An 18,455-nucleotide genomic window follows, 5' to 3' on the forward strand; every position below is an offset into this window, starting at 1 on the left:
TGCACCAAGCCATCTAGGGTGAAAAGATCTGAACACTTCCAAGTTATCATTTAGAAGAAGCCTAGTGTCACAGATACTGTTTTGGTAATGTACATAAAGTTACTATAAAAGACCACTGGCGACTGCAAAGCCGATGAATTGCAAATAATTTGAGGGCCTTCTTTGTGAGTGAATCTACCAAGAAAATGTTTCTTTGTACTGCATAGTGTCTACTTTTGCTATTGAATGGCACAAGGATGTTATATCAATATTTGAGAATGTTTTAAGGTAATTCATTCGTAGCACAGATTTGGTGTGCTTAGGTTGATTGGATGACAACACAGTTAAGAAGATTGGCTTTATTTCCAGATGAGTCTGTATATGTTTATGATATAGTGCATCCATGAATACAATATTCTGGGAACCAAATATTTTTTTTCCAGCTACTAGGACGTGACTTGAGAGATATTTGGATAACTATTTCTAAAAAAATTAACCAATCATATAGCTGACTCTTTTATAAAAGTAATAAGTTAAGAGTCAAAGAAATTTCACTTCTTATAGATGAAATGTTCTCCTTCAAAAATGATTGTGATGAATTATTGTAATGAAGAGAAGATTGAAGAGTTCCTCGAAAATAGGATTATCACCAGATTGTAGTTTTTAAAGACAAATATTTTCTATGAGACGAGCCATTCCATTGCCCTGGGCGTATATTTTGGGACACTTGGTGTACAGGCGTCGTAGGTTTGCTATCTGTCTTTCATGTAAACCGGAAATGATTTGGGATGTATATATGGAGTAGCGATTGTTTTCAGTTTTCATTCCAGGCATGGGAAAACTGTAACTTTCTGAATGGCACCAAACGAACCTTGAATGTTTTTAGTAGTGATGCCCGTTTGACGATGATCCATGTCTCATGCAGCTCGATTCTCGAAAAAAGTTGCCCCTGCTGGTTTTAGCTCTTTCTTCACTCCTTTCCCCATCTTCTACTTCACTCCTTCATCTTCTACTTCACTCCTTCATCTTCTACTTCACTCCTTCACCTTCTACTTCACTCCTTCATCTTCTACTTCACTCCTTCATCTTCTACTTCCCTCTTTCAATCAAGCCTCAAATTTATATATTTTATCTCACCTCCCCGATTATCTTCTTCATCTTATCTTTCTACCGCTTATCCTATTCTTTCTCACCCTCTCCCTTCATTCAATAAACCATACTAATATAACAAACAAAAAAACATCATTACAACTAACTTCTTCCATATTTTACAACACACACATCCAAAGACACATGCATTCTAACAATACTTCCTGCAAGAAAATTCGCAGACCGACGAGGCCGACGAGCAACGAAACTTCGAAGAGTCACTGCTAGCATACATCCTTGCAAAATGAGCAGCAGACTCCCCTTTTATGCATTGACTCTTTCATTCGTTATAGTTTGTCCAATACACAGACATACATACATGTATGTATGTATGTATGTATGTATGTATGTATGTATGTATGTATGTATGTATGTATGTATGTATCTATCCATCCATCCATCCATCCATCCATCCATCAATCCATCCATCCATCCATCCATCTATCTATCTATCTATCTATCTATCTATCTATCTATCTATCTATCTATATAATTATCATTTCTTATTTATCTAGTTACGTTTCCTTTTATTCAAGTCCCACTGCAACTCAGCAAATAGTTTATACACTATCTGTGCGTACTTCAGGCGAGATATCTCGCTTTCGTTTCAGAAGTGATCCAAGTGCCTGGCATTGATAAACTGAAGACAACTACAAAATACGTATCTACCGCTCTTCTGATCACTTCCGGGGCGATTTCGCCACCTAGCTCCGAAGTATATTGTATTTTTTTAACATTATACTCCTTTAAAGAGACTTTCCCGAAGGCTGAAACAGCCTCTAGCGTTCAGACAACACACGTACATTCACTATATGGCAGAAATGTTAGCGCGCCGGGCGAAATGCTTAGCGGTATTTCGTCTGTCTTTACGTTCTGAGTTCAAATTCCGCCGAGGTCGACTTTGCCTTTCATCTTTTCGGGGTCGATAAATTAAGTACCAGTTACACACTGGCGTCGATGTAATCGACTTAATCCGTTTTTCTGTCCTTGTTTGTCCCCTCTATGTTTAGTCCCTTGTGGGCAGTAAAGAAATATATATGTTATTGGTAATTCATTAACTATATTTAAATGTTAGAATCTTAATATGTGTATTTGACCCCCCCCCAAAAAAAAAACAACAACAAAACAAAAAAAAACAACTTTATAACTATCTGCATGCAATTCAGAGTAAGAACGCTATTTATTTTGAGTAACGAGTAGCAGTAAACTCAATTCATTTACCGTTACCTCACACTGACTTTTCTCATCATATCTCTATCTAACTCTCTCTCTTTCTCTCTCTCTATCTCTCCCTCTTTCTCTCTTTCTCTCACCGCATGCACTCCTACAGAAAGACAGGTACATATGCCAACACAAAAGACAGACATAATAAATTCTTATATATTCACGAATGTATCAAAACATATCAAGTTTGTTGTCCCTAAATATGTCAGTCCTTCCTTCAGTATTTATCCGTTCGGCAAACACGCCCATAAGCATGCCTACATGCACAAATATCACGTGTGTGCATACGGTCACACGTGCACACATATCTCTGATAAATTTATGCCTGTCTATCTGGTGTTTTGAATTTCTGAGCGTTTGTTTCTCTATGTAATGCACATATAGTTTGATAATTATATAAAACATGAACACGTACATCCACTCATTGCGAGAGACAGAAGACAAAATTACAATCTCGTCTATCTATAAATACAGATTTCTATGTACAGTCTCATACATAAGTGTGTACACGAACACACACGAAGATGCACGCGTGCACATATATACAAACATACACACGCACACACACATACACACACATGTATACATACACAAGCATACACACATAAATACTAACACCAAATCATAATCGTATGTAAAGAATATAAACGCCTGCTTTCAATGTCGTTGATTTCGGACAAAAAAAAGGAGCAAGTCCTCTGATGGACTGTTTCACTGTTTGGTGACCACTCCTCAGAGAGGGCGCACTCTTTTTGCCTCGCCAGTCAATAACAAATGTAAGTTACCACGTAAATCAGCCATTTACTAGATTATCACATCACTGGCTAGTCAACATTGCACACACGCACACGCGCGCTTTCAGGCATAAGTATATATAATAGATATATATACACCTATGTACATATATATAATAATGGAAACACCCGGTTAATTTAATGATTTTTGTTATTTAATATGGGATTAATCCACGATTGGCATTAGTCACAGATTTAATGCATCGAGCAAGTCGTTCGTACAAGTTCTGAACGGTTTTAAGGGAATTTTGAGCCATTCTTCAAATTAAATCTTTAGTTATTTCAGTGAGATTCGGAGATTTTGGGAGCCAATCCGGGAGATCCGCTTCACGTTTGCGCTCTTCGTACCAATTTTGAATAACATTAACCGTATGAATCGGTGCATTACCGTTCTGGAAGATTACGCTGCCATTAGGGAACAATATTGGCAACAAAGAATAAGAATGATCAGCCAAAATACTAATTTAATTCGGGGCGTTATCAATGCCACGTAGAACAACTAAAGGGCTGAAAGAATTCCGTGATATTGGCTGCCCAAATTAGTACAGAGTCACCTTCATGTTTCATGGGAAGGGCCAAACAGTAAGGGTCGAAGGCTTCTTCGGACTGTCCCTAGACATAAATTCACTCCAATGATTCATCCGAGATATTGTTTCATTGAACCATTGAATACTTCTGATCGGCCCGACAAAACTTATTCGGATTAAGGCTGTCGATAGGGGACAAGAGAGGTTTAGCAATTGCAGCCCTCACATGGTATCCAGCTTTATAGAGCTCAGGACGAAAGATTTTTTTGACACAGGCAAGGAAGTATTTGAGTTCTTCTGTTACTCATGCTGCTGTAGTTCGATGGCTTTTAGACACGGCATGTTTCAATATCCTTTGGTACGTCTCTCTGAGCTTTACTCTCCGTCCAGAATTATACTCACCGGAGCTAAGTTTATTTCGGTTTTGGATTGCCAACATGCTTTTAAAGACAGTATTTCTGGAAACATTAAAGAAATCTATAGCTTTGGTGACTGAAGAACCAGCCACTCAAGCTTGAAAAAAATTTGTCCCTTTGGAATTAGACAGACCACGCATTTTTAACTTATTCGAATATCTGCGAAAGAAGGGAACCAGAGGACTATATCATAAAATAGACAGTATAGCAACATAACGCATTCGAATGTATATCTATAGGCGCAGGAGTGGCCGTGTGGTAAGTAGCTTGCTAAGCAACCACATGGTTCCAGGTTCAGTCTCACTGCGTGGCAACTTGGGCAAGTGTCTTCTACTATAGCCTCGGGCCGACCAAAGCCTTGTGAGTGGATTCGGTAGACGGAAACTGAAAGAAGCCCGTCGTATATATGTATATATATATGTGTGTGTATGTGTTTGTGTGTCTGTGTTTGTCTCCCAAGCATTGCTTGACAACCGATGCTGGTGTGTTTACGTCCCCGTCACTTAGCGGTTCGGCAAAAAGAGACCGATAGAACAAGTACTGGGCTTACAAAGAATAAGTCCCGGGGTCGATTTGCTCGACTAAAAGGTGGTGCTCCAGCATGGCCGCAGTCAAATGACTGAAACAAGTAAAAGAGTAAAAGTGTATACGAAAAGTTTTGAATTTGTCATATTGCCAATAGAAAGCGTAAATGGTGGCGACACTGTATCCCCCACTTGCATACATACATACATACATACATACATACACACATACATATGTGTGCGTGTGTGTGTATATGTGTATGTGTGTGTGTTCAGGCACCCATACATATGAGAATGTTATTTTACATTTCGAACGGGAAATAGTTTTTCTTCCTTATCTTATATTTGCTACAAGCTGCTTTCAAAGCCACTTGTCTCATTTACGTTGTGCCGTGAAGTTCGTAGAAATACTGAGGAGTATTGCTCTTTGTGGTATGGAGAATATGAGGGCAACTTTAAAAGAGACAAACGGCATGTTGGCTGCTCATGGAACGAAAGGTTTGAATATTTCTTTTCTTGTTGATTCATTAACTGCCTCCGAGTTTGAAAGAGTTTAAATACATATATTTATCCATCCATCCACCTATCCATCCATACATACATACATACATACATACATACATACATACATACATACATACATACATACATACAAAACATATCTACATGCATACATACATATATGTATGTATATTATTGTATATCTAAAAACAACTTGTGGCTGTGTGGTAAGACGGAAACTGAAAGAAGCCCATCGTATATATGTATATGTATATATATATATATATGTGTGTGTGTGTGTGTGTGTGTGTTGTGCGTCTGTGTTTGTTCCACCAGCATCGCTTGATAACCGATACTGGTGTGTTTACGTCCCCGTAACTTAGCGGTTCGGCAAAAGAGACCGATAGAATAAGTACTAGGCTTACAAAGAATAAGTCCTGGGGGTCGATTTGCTCGACTAAAGGCGGTGCTCCGGTATGGCCACAGTCAAATGACTGAAACAAGTAAAAGAGTAATGTATAACGGCATTGTGTTAATTTCTCTGGTTAATTAATTTACTTGTTTAAAGTAATTGCTTTGTTTATAATATCAATTTCAAATTGTTGGCCCAAGGTCAACGGGTCAACAGTTTCAGGTAAGGTGTTAGTTAAGTCGATTATATCGACCCGAATGCTCGACAGAAACTTATTTTATTGACTTCAAAAGGATGAAAGGCAAAGTCAGCTTCGGTGGAATTTGAACCTAAAACGTAAACACGAACGAAATGTCGCAAATATTTTGTCCGGTAGCGTTCTAACGATTCATCCAGATCACCGCCTTTCAACCCGTTAATATTGGTTCCAAATTATTGAATAAGGCCAGGAGATTAGGGTGAGAAAGCTAGTAGATTAGATCGACTCCAGTGTTTAACTAGTATTTGTTTTATCGACCCCGAAAGGATGAAGTGCAAAATAGATCTTGGTCGAATTTGAACTCAGAACGTAAAGATGGACGAAATGCCGTCAAGCATTTTGCCGGTGTGCTAACGATTCTGCCAGCGTGCCATCTTATAATCCATTTAATATTCTTTCGTACTCAAGGCACAAGGTCCAAAATGTTTGGGGAGGGGTGTCTGTCGATTTGATTGACCTCAGTACGCAACTGGTACTTAATTTATCGACCCCGAAAGGATGAAAGGCAAAGTCGACCTCGGCGGAATTTGAACTCAGAACGTAAAAATAGACGATAATCCATTTAATATTGATTAGTAAACCTTTGGTAGAGTGTCTGTGACTATCTAAGTTATAAGTCTGCTTTCAAGCAGACTTATAAGAAACTCACACATACACACTCACACACGCTAAATAAGAAGAAAAGAAAAAGGAGAAGAGAAAAACAAAAACAAAAATAAATAATAAAAGAAGAGGCTTGATGTTACTGACATTCTGTGGTACCTGTACATAACGCCATTTTATTATCAACTGCATAACTCTCTTCATACATTTGATGTCTCATCATTTTAGTTTATGCACGGTATCGAAGGTAAAGACAGTTAACCCTCATAACAATTCACTATTTTGATTTAATTTATATTGTTAAGTCACATTAAATATATTGGTTAACTGACAATCGTATGACTCGGGAGAGTGATTTTTGTGTCATTGTTTTGTGCCATTTTATCACGTCCTGCTGTGCTCTTTCACCACAACTTTCTCTCACTCTTTCTTCCTGTTTCTGTTGTACCTGCATTTCAAAGGGGCCAGCCTTGTCACACTCTGTGTCACGCTGAATCTCCCCGAGAACTACGTTAAGGGTACACGTGTCTGTGGAGTGCTCAGCCACTTGCACGTTAATAAATGAGCTGCGATGTCAATGGTGCCAAGCTGTATCGGCCTTTGCCTTTCCCTTGGATAACATCGGTGGTGTGGAGAGGGGAAGCTGGTATGCGTGGGCGGCTGCTGGTCTTCCATATACAACCTTGCCCAGACTTGTGCCTCGGAGGGGAACTTTCTAGGTGCAATTCCATGGTCCTTCATGACCGAAGGAGGTCATATCAAGTCCTATATACATAATGCATATACATTTGTTAGAGTAGGCCTCATTCCTTACCTTTCTGGAATAGATATAAGTAAGTTCCAGGAACCAGTTATAGCTGGACTGAATTCAGTTGACTGAGTTTTTTCCTCCAAAAATGTCTGAATTTCTCGCGAGTTTTTCAGTTATTGAATTTTAATCATTTAGAAACATGCATTGTTGAGTGGTAAAGATTTGTCAGAAATTAATTATCTAAATAAATTTTAATCTAATTCAATTCTAGATTTGTCAGTATCTCAAATTACCGAAGAAATATTTAAGAAATGTGGAGGTTATGGCCTGTTTCAAAAGAAACTGACTCTTCTTGTTTTAATCTATATGATAATTGATGCCTACCAATTTTTAACAATGGCGTTTATACGAGAGAAGGTTCCTTTTGCTTGTTATCCTTCGAATTTCAATGAATCCATGATCCCACTGAATACCACTTTGGATGAATTCTTAAATGAAGTAACGGTCAAAGAGGAGAAATGTTCCGTGTATAACCTGGATACCAAAGAAGGATTTTATATCCTTCCTACTGGTAATTCCACAGAAGAACCGTGTAATAATGGTCGAAAGTTTTACATTAAGGATCGGTCGTCAATTGTATCTGAGGTAAGTTATTTTAAATTCCTTGTTTAAAAGTTTTGATTCTCCCCACTCTCTCTCTCTCTCTCACACATACGCATACACACACACACACATATATATATACATCGTATAAAACCTAGTAAATTGCATAGTAAAAATAATTTAAACTTCTGATGACTTTATAATGTGGCGTATATGTATGAATATACTAAAATATGCATATATGCACACATTTATAAATATATATAGATACTTGTATAGGTTTCTATATCTATCTATCTATCTATCTATCTATCTATCTATCTATCTATCTATCTATCTATCTATCTATCTATCTATCTATCTATCTATCTATCTATCTATCTATCTATCTATCTATCTATCTATCTATACATACATACATATACATATATACATAAAGGTGTATGTGTGACTGCCTGTGTATATATGTTTATATATATATATATATATGTATATATGTAAATATGTATATATATATATATGTGTATGTATGTATGTATGTATGTATAAAGCATGTTTATATGATTTACCTGTACATGAAGTATAGCACCTCTATAGTGTATGAACATAGATATATAAACTTCAAGAAAGGGTATTGCAGCTGTGTGAGAATTTCTTTCGTATTCTATAATTGCTGCGTATACCTCAGTAACTGTTTTCAACAGATAACTATGTTAAAATATTATTCTGTTGTCTCCAGTTCGATTTGGTTTGTGAAAAAGAATGGATGAGAAACATTGCCGTCTCTTCATTGTTTGCCGGTCTTCTTCTTGGGCATTTGTTGGTTGGCGTCTGTTCAGACAAGTAAGTGTGAAGAAATATTGGACCTTTATAAGGACATGATTTCAAATAGAAGTGTTACAAATAATTGTATAATAACTTGTTAATGTAGACATCTGTAAATGTGACCGCGTGTGTACCGTTGGCGATTTTTTTCCTCCGTCTTCCCTTCTCTGAATCTTTCCTTTTCCTATGTTTCTGACGAAGGGCTCCGCTCAAAACGTAAAAGCCTCCTTCTTCCCTTCCTTCCTGAGCGTCCAATAATACTATATTTGTTCCATGTCCTCGCGTTGTTGTGTTTTCTCTTTGTGTTTTCATGTTTGGATTACTATATATATATATATATATATATATATATATATATATTTAATCATATCAAAGGGAAATGGAAATAAATTAAAATTTACATTTTCAGTGGTCTAACGTGTAAAAATTTAGTCCAAAAGACTATGTATTAGTCATAAGATACAGTGTGCATTGCATTTGAACACATATGTATGTGTGTGTGTGTGTGTGTGTGTATGTGTGTGTGTATGTGTGTGCATGTATATGTATATGTTTCAACGCGTAAACGTCCTAAGTATAAAGGTATGAAACGTTTTGGGAATGCCGTCAAAAGTAACATTAAGACTCTTACAGTTCTATATTTAAGAGAGATGAGGAATTATGTACATTATTTACATTATTTTCATTTGACAGATATTTGTCCTCATCTTGTTTGTTGTTAACACAACGTTTCGGCTGATATACCCTCCAACCTTCATTAAGTGTCTTGGAGAAATTTCGAACCTGGGTTCTCATTCCTAAGGTGTTTTTCGATGTTATTATTATTATTATTATTATTATTATTATTATTATTATTATTATTATTATTATTATTATTATTATTCCTAGTGTGAATGTTGAAAACTGGGAGCAGATGAAGGACAGTCCGGGTCAATTATTAAACCACACGTTGTGGTTTAATAATTGACATGACTCCCATTACTATCAAACATTGATAAACATGAAACTCATTGATCCAACTTCTCTGTTCTTTTTTTAAGTTCCTATTATTGTTTTGTCTGCACGGATGAGTACTTTGATATTTGCAAATTCTAAAGTGAATTTATATCTATGTACGAAACGATTGTATGCATGAATAAACTTCTTACAACTTTTTAACATTTTATCTCCTCCATTTTTGACAAATATGATTGGATTTGTAGAGCTTCTTTCCATAATTTAATCATACACTTAATATATATATATATACAGAGAGAGAGAGAGAGAGAGAGAGAGAGAGAGAGAGAGAGAGAGAGAGAGAGAGAGAGAGAGAGAAATGAATGTGAGAAAATGATGATAATATGACACAATGGTAATTTATTCGTTAATAGATGTGAAAAATTAAAAGGCACTTCATCCAGAAATATAGTCACACTCATAATTCTCAACGATTTTTATTTTTTGTAGATTCGGTAGATTTAAAACGTTTTTTGTTGGAGAAATAATTTACTCGTGTTTCAGTATAGCGAAAATACACTCACCAGATTATACCGTGTTCGTCGTTATGTACTTTTTCGAAGGACTCGGACAGGCAGGAACTTACATAATCTTATTCACCATCTGTAAGTTTTTGATTTTCAACAAATTACATGTAATTTTCTATTGCACTTAAGGCGCATCTTTTTTCTTCTCGATAAATGATCAGCGATGTCAGTTGAGGATATAGATTTGCATTTGTATGCAAAACATGTTATATTTAGTTGTGGGTGTTTGTTTTGTTATTTCTAATGCGACATTTACACTTTATCTGTTTGAAGCGTCGACGAGGTGCACTGAGAGTTTTTCCTCTTTTGGTGTAGGGATGGATGAGTGTTGATTGTTTTCTGCTTGCAACAAACGTAGATTTTTAACCTCGTACCCGACCTAATTCAATAGAATCGTACCCGAAAGTGCTGAACAATTTACACGTGTTCTAATGTTTTGGAGAAACAATTTACACGTGTTCCAATGTAGCCAAATTTATGCACTAAATTATATTGTGTTCACCCGTAAGGCGGCGAGCTGGCAGAAACGTTAGCACGCCGGGCGAAATGCGTAGCCGTATTTCGTCTGCAGTTACGTTCTAAGTTCAAATTCCGCCGAGGTCGACTTTGCCTTTCATCCTTTCGGGGTCGATAAATAAAGTACAGTTTCGCACCGGGGTCGATATAATCGACTTAATCCCTTTGTCTGTCCTTGTTTGTCCCTTCTATGTTTAGCCCCTTGTGGGTAGTAAAGAAATATATATTGTGTTCACCCTTAAGTACTATCTTGAAGGTCTTGGACAGGCAGGCACTTATAAGAAATTCCACCCGAAACCATCCCATATTTTTAGAAATAGGAATATATGAAAAGAACGTACCCTGATTTTTTTCTTTTTTTATTTAAGATGGTAATATATGCTTTGGGGAGATTTTGTATCTATTTGTAAAGGGTTGATTCACAAATGCACAAGCTCCTTTGTTGGTGCATACGTATTATGTACCATAGTGTTGAGCAGTGATTGTGTAGTGCTGTGTATATATTATAGTGTTGAGTTATGCTACTGTTGAGTATTTATTGAGTGCGTGGCATTATGTTATTAGGTGGAGCTTCGTGTATAGAATATGTATTGTGTGAGTTGTTGCTGTCATATGCCAGAGTACTTGGCGTAAATTTTGTAAGAGAATCTATCGAATTGTTTTCATTGGGTAGTCATTGTGTGCAGAATGCTTTGTGTAGGTGAGGACCGGGGTTGATGTATTCGACTTGTCCCCTCTCTCGAAATTTTCGGCCGTGTTCCAAAATTTCAAAGCAATATTAATATCTATTAATAACATGGTGAGCTGCAGAATCGTTCGCACGTTGGGAAAATACTTAGCGATATTTTGTCCGTCTTTTTCCGCCGAGGTCGGCTTCGCCTTTTACCATTACGGGGCCCTGGGATCAATGTAATCAACTTACCTTCTTCTTCTGAACTTGCAGGCTTTGTGCTAAAATTTGGAACCAATGTCTAAGTCATTAATGATATTTAATTCTTTATTGCCCACAAGGGGCTAAACATAGAGGGGACAAACAATGACAGACAAAGGGGCTAAGTCGATTACATCGACCCCAGTGTGTAACTGGTACTTATTTAATCGACCCCGAAAGGATGAAAGGCAAAGTCGACCTCGGCGGAATTTGAACTCAGAACGTAGCGGCTGACGAAATACTGCTAAGCATTTCGCCCGGCGTGCTAACCTTTCTGCCAGCTCGCCTAACTCATTAATGATATTGTTTAATATAAATTCAGATATATAATAATATCAAAAGATTTGACTGATACTTTTTCTTCATTATAGTGCTAGAATGTGTGACTCAAAATTACAAAATGCGCTTGAATTTTCTTATGCATGGAACCTTTGCTCTGGGAGAAATACTTCTCGCTGGTGTGGCATACGCACTTCGCAAATGGCAACATTTGTTGTATGCTACTTGTATTCCTCATATTGTGATATTCTTTACAATATCGAAGTAAGTATTTGCAGTTTTTAAAGATAATTTGACTCGATACTCTCTGAACATGTTACTATTTTACTCAAAACCTATCGTTTAGATATACATAAATCATATTTCCTGTTCAGACATGTCTTCCTAGAACCAGATCTTATTCATATATACGAAAGCAAGTATATACCAGGATGAGTTAAAATATTTTTCGTATTTCAAGCTTTAATTAATAGTTCAAACAAATTATATGCTAAAAGTGTTTATTCACTAAAATACATCCTACTTCTATTCTATTGTATGTTGCATTCGTTGTGCCAGAAACTCCTTTCCACGCTTATACTATTTGGCTGGTTTAGAGAAAAAACTCCTACACCCTTTTCCAACCTAACTAAAAACCAACATCGGTAAGATCTGAAAAAACTCTTGACTCAACTTGGTACATAGAAATGGGTTTGTAAGTAATAATTTCGCCGAAAGCTATTTAGCAACACATATAAGATTCACTACTTTTTATAAATTTTATCAGATTTTCTGGAATTTCGATAACGGTGTCCATTTTTGTCACATGTTCACGCATATACAAACTCTCATGTACATATACATGTGTGTGTGCATGTATGTGTGCACGTCTGTGTGTGTGTGTGTATGAAAATGTGCGTGTCTGTATGCATGCTTGTGAGTGGTAGAATTGTGTGAATAGAGTGAACATGTAGAAAACATACCACATACTGACATCTATTAAATTTACGTTATTCGTATTACATTACACACTTATCTTAAACACACTCACAACATTGTTATATGTTCATAGTTTTCTGTTTATATTTCATTGCTCTGTTTATCTTGATCCTCAACCGTGTTATATTGCAATCATTTCTCACTTAACATTATATAACTTCAATTTACACTGTTAGAATAATATTCATTATCTCTATCTATGGTTTTACTTGGTAGATTCCTTCCAGAATCTCCTAGATGGCTTCTTAATAAAGGGAGGTTTACGGAAGCTGAAAAATCCTTTAGTAAAATCGCAAAAATGAATAAGAAAGACGATGAAGATGTAATAGACCTGGTTCGGGAATTTCAAATGGAAGCAGAAAGGGAACACAAGCTTGATGTAGAAGTTGTGGAAAATAAGAATCTAGGAAATAAGAAAGGATCTAATAAAACCTACACAGCGATTGACTTATTAAAAAGACCTCGAAGAGCGATGATTACAACGAATATTTGGTTTAACTGGTAAATATTTTATCTTGTTTCATATTAGTTACAAAAATAATAAACATTTATCGAAATAGTCTCTAGTAACATCTACAGGTAATATAATTATATTACAAGAAAATTTACCTATTTGTTATTAACAGCAACTCTGGGAACCCTCGATTTTGAATTATATTATAATAAACGGTAAATGAACCGTTAATTTTCAGTCCTATCATTTCTATTACAGGTTTGTTAACAGTATGGTATACTATGGAGTAACACTAAATTCTGTTGATATGTCAGGAGATCGCTATTTGAACTTTCTGCTTGTGTCAACAATAGAAATTCCAGCCAGTATTCTTGGGTGTTTGATGTTTAACTGGTTTGGTCATCGTAAGCCGATCGTTTTCTTCATGGTATTTGGTGGAATTAACTGTATTGTCTCAAACTTTCTGCCAAAAGGTAAAAACTTTTAATCCCGTAATTATACAAATATTTATATTCTGTCATTGTTAAATAGCAAACTATTAAGCATACATATCAATGTCATGTACTAAAATATTTTTAAGCAAATAAATATCTTGCTTTCTATTTTCATGGACGCTCTGAAAAGGTGAGCAATTAAAGTAAATGTTAATAACTATACAAATACGACAGAGAATTAGTAATATTACCATAAATCTGTGTAATATTAGCATAAATCTGAGTGATGTCAAATTTCAGATACTATAATATTCGAATCCTAGATCTATTGCGGTCAGTTGTCGATTTCAGAGTAGCTATATGTGACCGATATAGCTACTCTTAAAATCATTCCCAGTAAGTCCATTGTACATTTTCATCAGCAACGCCAATGAATGTCACCTTCGTAAAGTACAGAAGTACTTTTGCGAGAGACATAATATCAGAACAGGATGCGATGTTACTGAAGTTGCATTCGGTGATATGCATGTAATATTTCTTTATTATGTGGAATTTTGATTATTGATTTTATTTATGACACTGGCCAAATGTTGTGTTCCTGACACTATCTCACAAAGGCTCCTGTGTACGTACAAAGGTGATTTTCACTGATGGTACTGAGAAGGGACAATTTATCTTACTGAGAACACTGTGAAGAATAGCTAATTATTTGTATAGCCAAGAAGAATGAATAAAAGAAGGTATTTGAATTTTAGAAAAATTTTGCGATGTTTTGTTTAATTTTGAAACCACATGTAACTCTTGTTATGATGTCTTCCGTTAATGTTAACCGCCATAACCTTGCCGGTGAAAACTTACATCAATCAGTCCAGCAAAAGCTGAATGTATAGAGGGAAATATCTTGTCAGTTAGTACCATTCAGTTATTGTATAAGTGTCGCAAATTGTATCGGGAAATTATACTAGTTGCCCTCACTGCAATAGTAATTTGTCATCACTTTTACCTGTAGAATTCCTTAACACTATTCAATGTTCATTAATATTCTACACCAATAAATAACCAATAAGCAACCATAATTATTCACATCAGACATACACAGCCTCGAAAAATATCGTCTCCTGTTGATAAGAGACTTTAGTCTCTTACAACACAACAAACACTTATATTAAGCAAACAGCCTTGTACTGTACCATCTGGTTTCCATTCTTGAAACAAAAACTCGACGAGCAAAACCTTGTGATTTACTTGACAAGGGATAAGTACTTATCGTAGAATGTTTGTGAGAGAATGTTGTTTTCGGGTAGTTTTACAAGACATCATCTTATCAATTTGATACTTGTGTATTTGGCACTCAAGGCGAAAGGATTCGAAACAAACACAGCAAAGAATTTTGTCAAAATCTCTGACTATTCCATTAACTCAAAGGCACGAACTCGCATATAATTGTTAAGTAGAATTTGAACTCAAAACATGAAGCCGGGACAAATATTCCAACACAATTTTTCCGACGTTCTTAAAATTCTGCCGATGTACCGTCTTATGTTCACCATCTGTGCATATTACGAACTTGCACCTAAATTACTAAAAGATGTTCGGCTTATCTTCCTAAGAAACTTTACACTCAAATACGTAACTCAAATAATTGCTTAATTAATCAAAAATTGCTCTCTCTCTCTCTCCCATCTCTCTCTCTTTACTTTTCGTTCTCATTTTTCACCTTCTCTCTAAAGTGTAGTACGAAAGCACATTAGTGTATTTCTCATGCATCTGCAATGGTACAGTTTTTGTATCTCCAAATAAGGTATCCCAAGCCTCAAAAGCCAAGTTTATTGTAAAGTACTTCTTCACGAATTGCATTAGTCACATCTATCTCTCTCTCTTAGGGCCTACAAAAATCATGAGCTCTGGTTCTACCACTCTACTAGCTAATTATTCTCCTCCAAATAATGAATCCTTTATAATGTGGTAGAAACGTAATACAATATTTAGAAAAGTTAATTAAACCTTTATTGTATGCAATTTCTTTTCAGGCAACTTCTGGTTTCCCTTGGTATTAACTGTCCTCGGAAAGTTGGGTGCGACAGCATCATTTGACGGTGTTTATCTCTTGTCAGCTGAACTCTTTCCAACAACAGTACGGTAGGCTTCATTTCGACTATTATGTCTATTGTAAGGGGAAACGATAACGGGATGCACAAGCAGTCCGCTCTCAGTGCATTGCCTCTTACAACAGCAGAGACAGCAGTAAGCTAATGAAGATCATTGCATAATTTCCTGTTCCTTTGACACTTATTAATTCCATATTGCGCTCTGTACATACATACATACATACATACATACATACATTTCAAAAAAAAATTCATCAAAAGTGGCAGCATATTAAAATACCTTGAAAGGTGAAAATTTTAAACAATTTATAAACAAGGTCAAAGGAAAAAAAATATTGACGATTTAAAGTCTATTCTTAGCATATTGGCATAGAAATATTTTTTCTTTCGCCCTTGTTTATATATATATATATATATATATATATATCTACACACACACACACACACACACATATATAGATGAACACATAAAGAAACATATATACATATATGTACGCATGCAGACAAACACACACACGCTCACACGCACGCACGCACACATACACACACTAATAAAATACCTATTTCTTTACTACCCACAGGGGGCTAAACACAGAGAGGACAAACAAGGACAGACAAATGGATTAAGTCGATTACATCGACCCCGAAAGGATGAAAAGCAAAGTCGACCTCGGCGGAATTTGAACTCAGAACGTAACGGCAGACGAAATACCACTAAGCATTTCGCCCGGCGCACTAGCGTTTCTGACAGCTCGCCGCCTTATAAAATACTAATAAAATACCGATATATGTTTCTTCAGTTTCAATTCTGATTATCGTATGATTAATGTATAAAGCTGGATGAGGGAATTTATGGAGCCGTGCTGAAAATGCTTTCATAACAAAATCAATTCTCCAACTAGCGCTGTTGGAATAGAATAGAAATAAAATTCAAATATATAACTAGATGTAAATAATTCCCACTTGCAATCATCTTTGCAACATGCTGCATCCCTTAAACCAGTTGTTCTTAAACAAGTTTCCCATGACCCTTGGGGAGCCATGAGGTACCAGTTGGTGGGGTCGATGTATTCGGCTAGTTCCCCACCTTTCCGAAATTGGTGGCTTTGTGCCAATGTTTCAAACTAATATTTAAGCAAAGTCCTCATTCGTTGTACATCAAAACAAATTACATTGGAGAACAAATTATCTTTCTCGCTCAGTCCCACAGGTAAACAAACCCTCTCTCTTATCTTACCATCTCCCCACTTGTCTCTCTCTGTCTTATTTCGACACGTTGTTACTCACACCTATGTTCTTATTTATTTAAAATATTCTTTTTCTATATATATTTCAGTAACAGCGGCTCAGGGGCAGGCTCTTCGTTTGCTAAAGTTGGTGCTATCCTTTCGCCAATTATACTTGGCCTCTCTGTATATGGCTCTTGGGTACCTCTCAGTGTCTACGGAGTGTTCGGAATTACTGCTGGATTACTGATCCTTTTACTTCCCGAAATGAAGGATGCTTGTTTACTTCAAACACTGGAAGACATGGATAATCTGTAGATTTGCTTTATCTACAGATTTGGTTGCAGGTGGAGTGATGACATTAAAAATCTCCCCGATTGGCACGAAATTCGATACGTTTTCACATCCGAGCGACAAAGTACCGCAATGGATCAAAATCAACGCAGAATCTAAACACACAAATAAATTCACAAGAAGAAGAAGAAGAAGATGAAGACTTTAATGAACATTTAATCGAAGAAAATGCCTCAGACGCTCAAATAAGTTACCTTGAGTTTAGCGAAGACGTCGCCGACGACAATCGCAGCAACGGCAAAAGCGATTAGAGAAGCGACTTCTATTCTAGTCAAATGATGCTGTCCATACATTTAGCAGTTGTGTGAAAACAAATCGGTTCTTAATACTAAATAGAAAGAATTTTGAACCTAACACAATGACAAGTAAACCATATAAATGGAAGAATTTTGTAAAACCAGATAGTATTCCTTTGTTACAAAATAAAACCCAGGAGAAGACAAGAAAAGAAATATGTACATGACATGACTCTCTCATACATGTTATAAGAATCATAGTGTAGATGGGGAGAAGTTATATCTTTATATATAAAAGTCAAGTTGTGTGTCTGTCTCCTAAGATTTAGATTCCTAACTACTTCCACATTTTGCGGTGCAGTTTAACCAAAACCGGGTATCTTATAGTCGTGAATCATATCGAGCCCTTCTGGGTATTAGCGCGCGTCTACGATGAGTCTACGATTTAAAAAAAACATTTACCATAATTTTTTTCCATTTTAATGCATTTTTTCGCTATTATATAAGGGAAGTAACTCTCTAAAAATGTCTACGATGAGTCAACGATTTAAAAAAAAAATTACAATCATTTTTTTCCATTTTTAATGCATATTTTTGCTATGTTTTGGCTATAACTCTCTAAAAATGCTTATATAGTTATTTCCCTTACAAACCCGAGCAACGCCGGGCGATACTGCTAGTCAGTTATAATTAAGATTATGATGACACAAAGGTTGCAGCTAAATGCTAAGGAACTGAATGCTTTATGTTTAGCAGCTGATGAACAAATCGTCTATTTATAGGACTGTAGCAGCAGTTAAGGTCTTAAAATAAGGTGGAGCATCTTAGAAGAGAGGGGTAAAGGGGGCG

The 18,455-nt window shown here is 36.1% G+C and overlaps 1 protein-coding gene across 1 annotated transcript; it reads left to right on the plus strand.

The window, feature by feature from the left end:
* The first annotated feature begins 5,022 nt into the window (after window positions 1-5,022).
* LOC115218328 (organic cation transporter protein-like) lies at window positions 5,023-17,973 on the plus strand. The gene is made up of 9 exons (XM_029788078.2): window positions 5,023-5,111; window positions 7,411-7,784; window positions 8,482-8,585; window positions 10,014-10,168; window positions 11,909-12,080; window positions 13,011-13,295; window positions 13,507-13,721; window positions 15,713-15,821; window positions 17,127-17,973. Exons 1-9 carry the CDS (start codon window positions 5,048-5,050, stop codon window positions 17,332-17,334), a joined length of 1,686 nt encoding a protein of 561 aa, XP_029643938.2. The 5' UTR covers window positions 5,023-5,047; the 3' UTR covers window positions 17,335-17,973.
* Window positions 17,974-18,455: the final 482 nt, after the last annotated feature.

Source organism: Octopus sinensis, linkage group LG13, assembly GCF_006345805.1.
Source record: "Octopus sinensis linkage group LG13, ASM634580v1, whole genome shotgun sequence".
Taxonomy (NCBI): Eukaryota; Metazoa; Mollusca; class Cephalopoda; order Octopoda; family Octopodidae; genus Octopus; species Octopus sinensis.

Coding starts and splice junctions, on each gene's coding strand:
- LOC115218328 (XM_029788078.2), top strand. CDS start 5,048: ATGGAGAATATGAGGGCAACTTTAAAAGAGACAAACGGCATGTTGGCT. Junction 8,586..10,013: donor GTTGGCGTCTGTTCAGACAA/GTAAGTGTGAAG, acceptor TATTTTTTGTAG/ATTCGGTAGATTTAAAACGT. Junction 12,081..13,010: donor ATATTCTTTACAATATCGAA/GTAAGTATTTGC, acceptor TTTACTTGGTAG/ATTCCTTCCAGAATCTCCTA.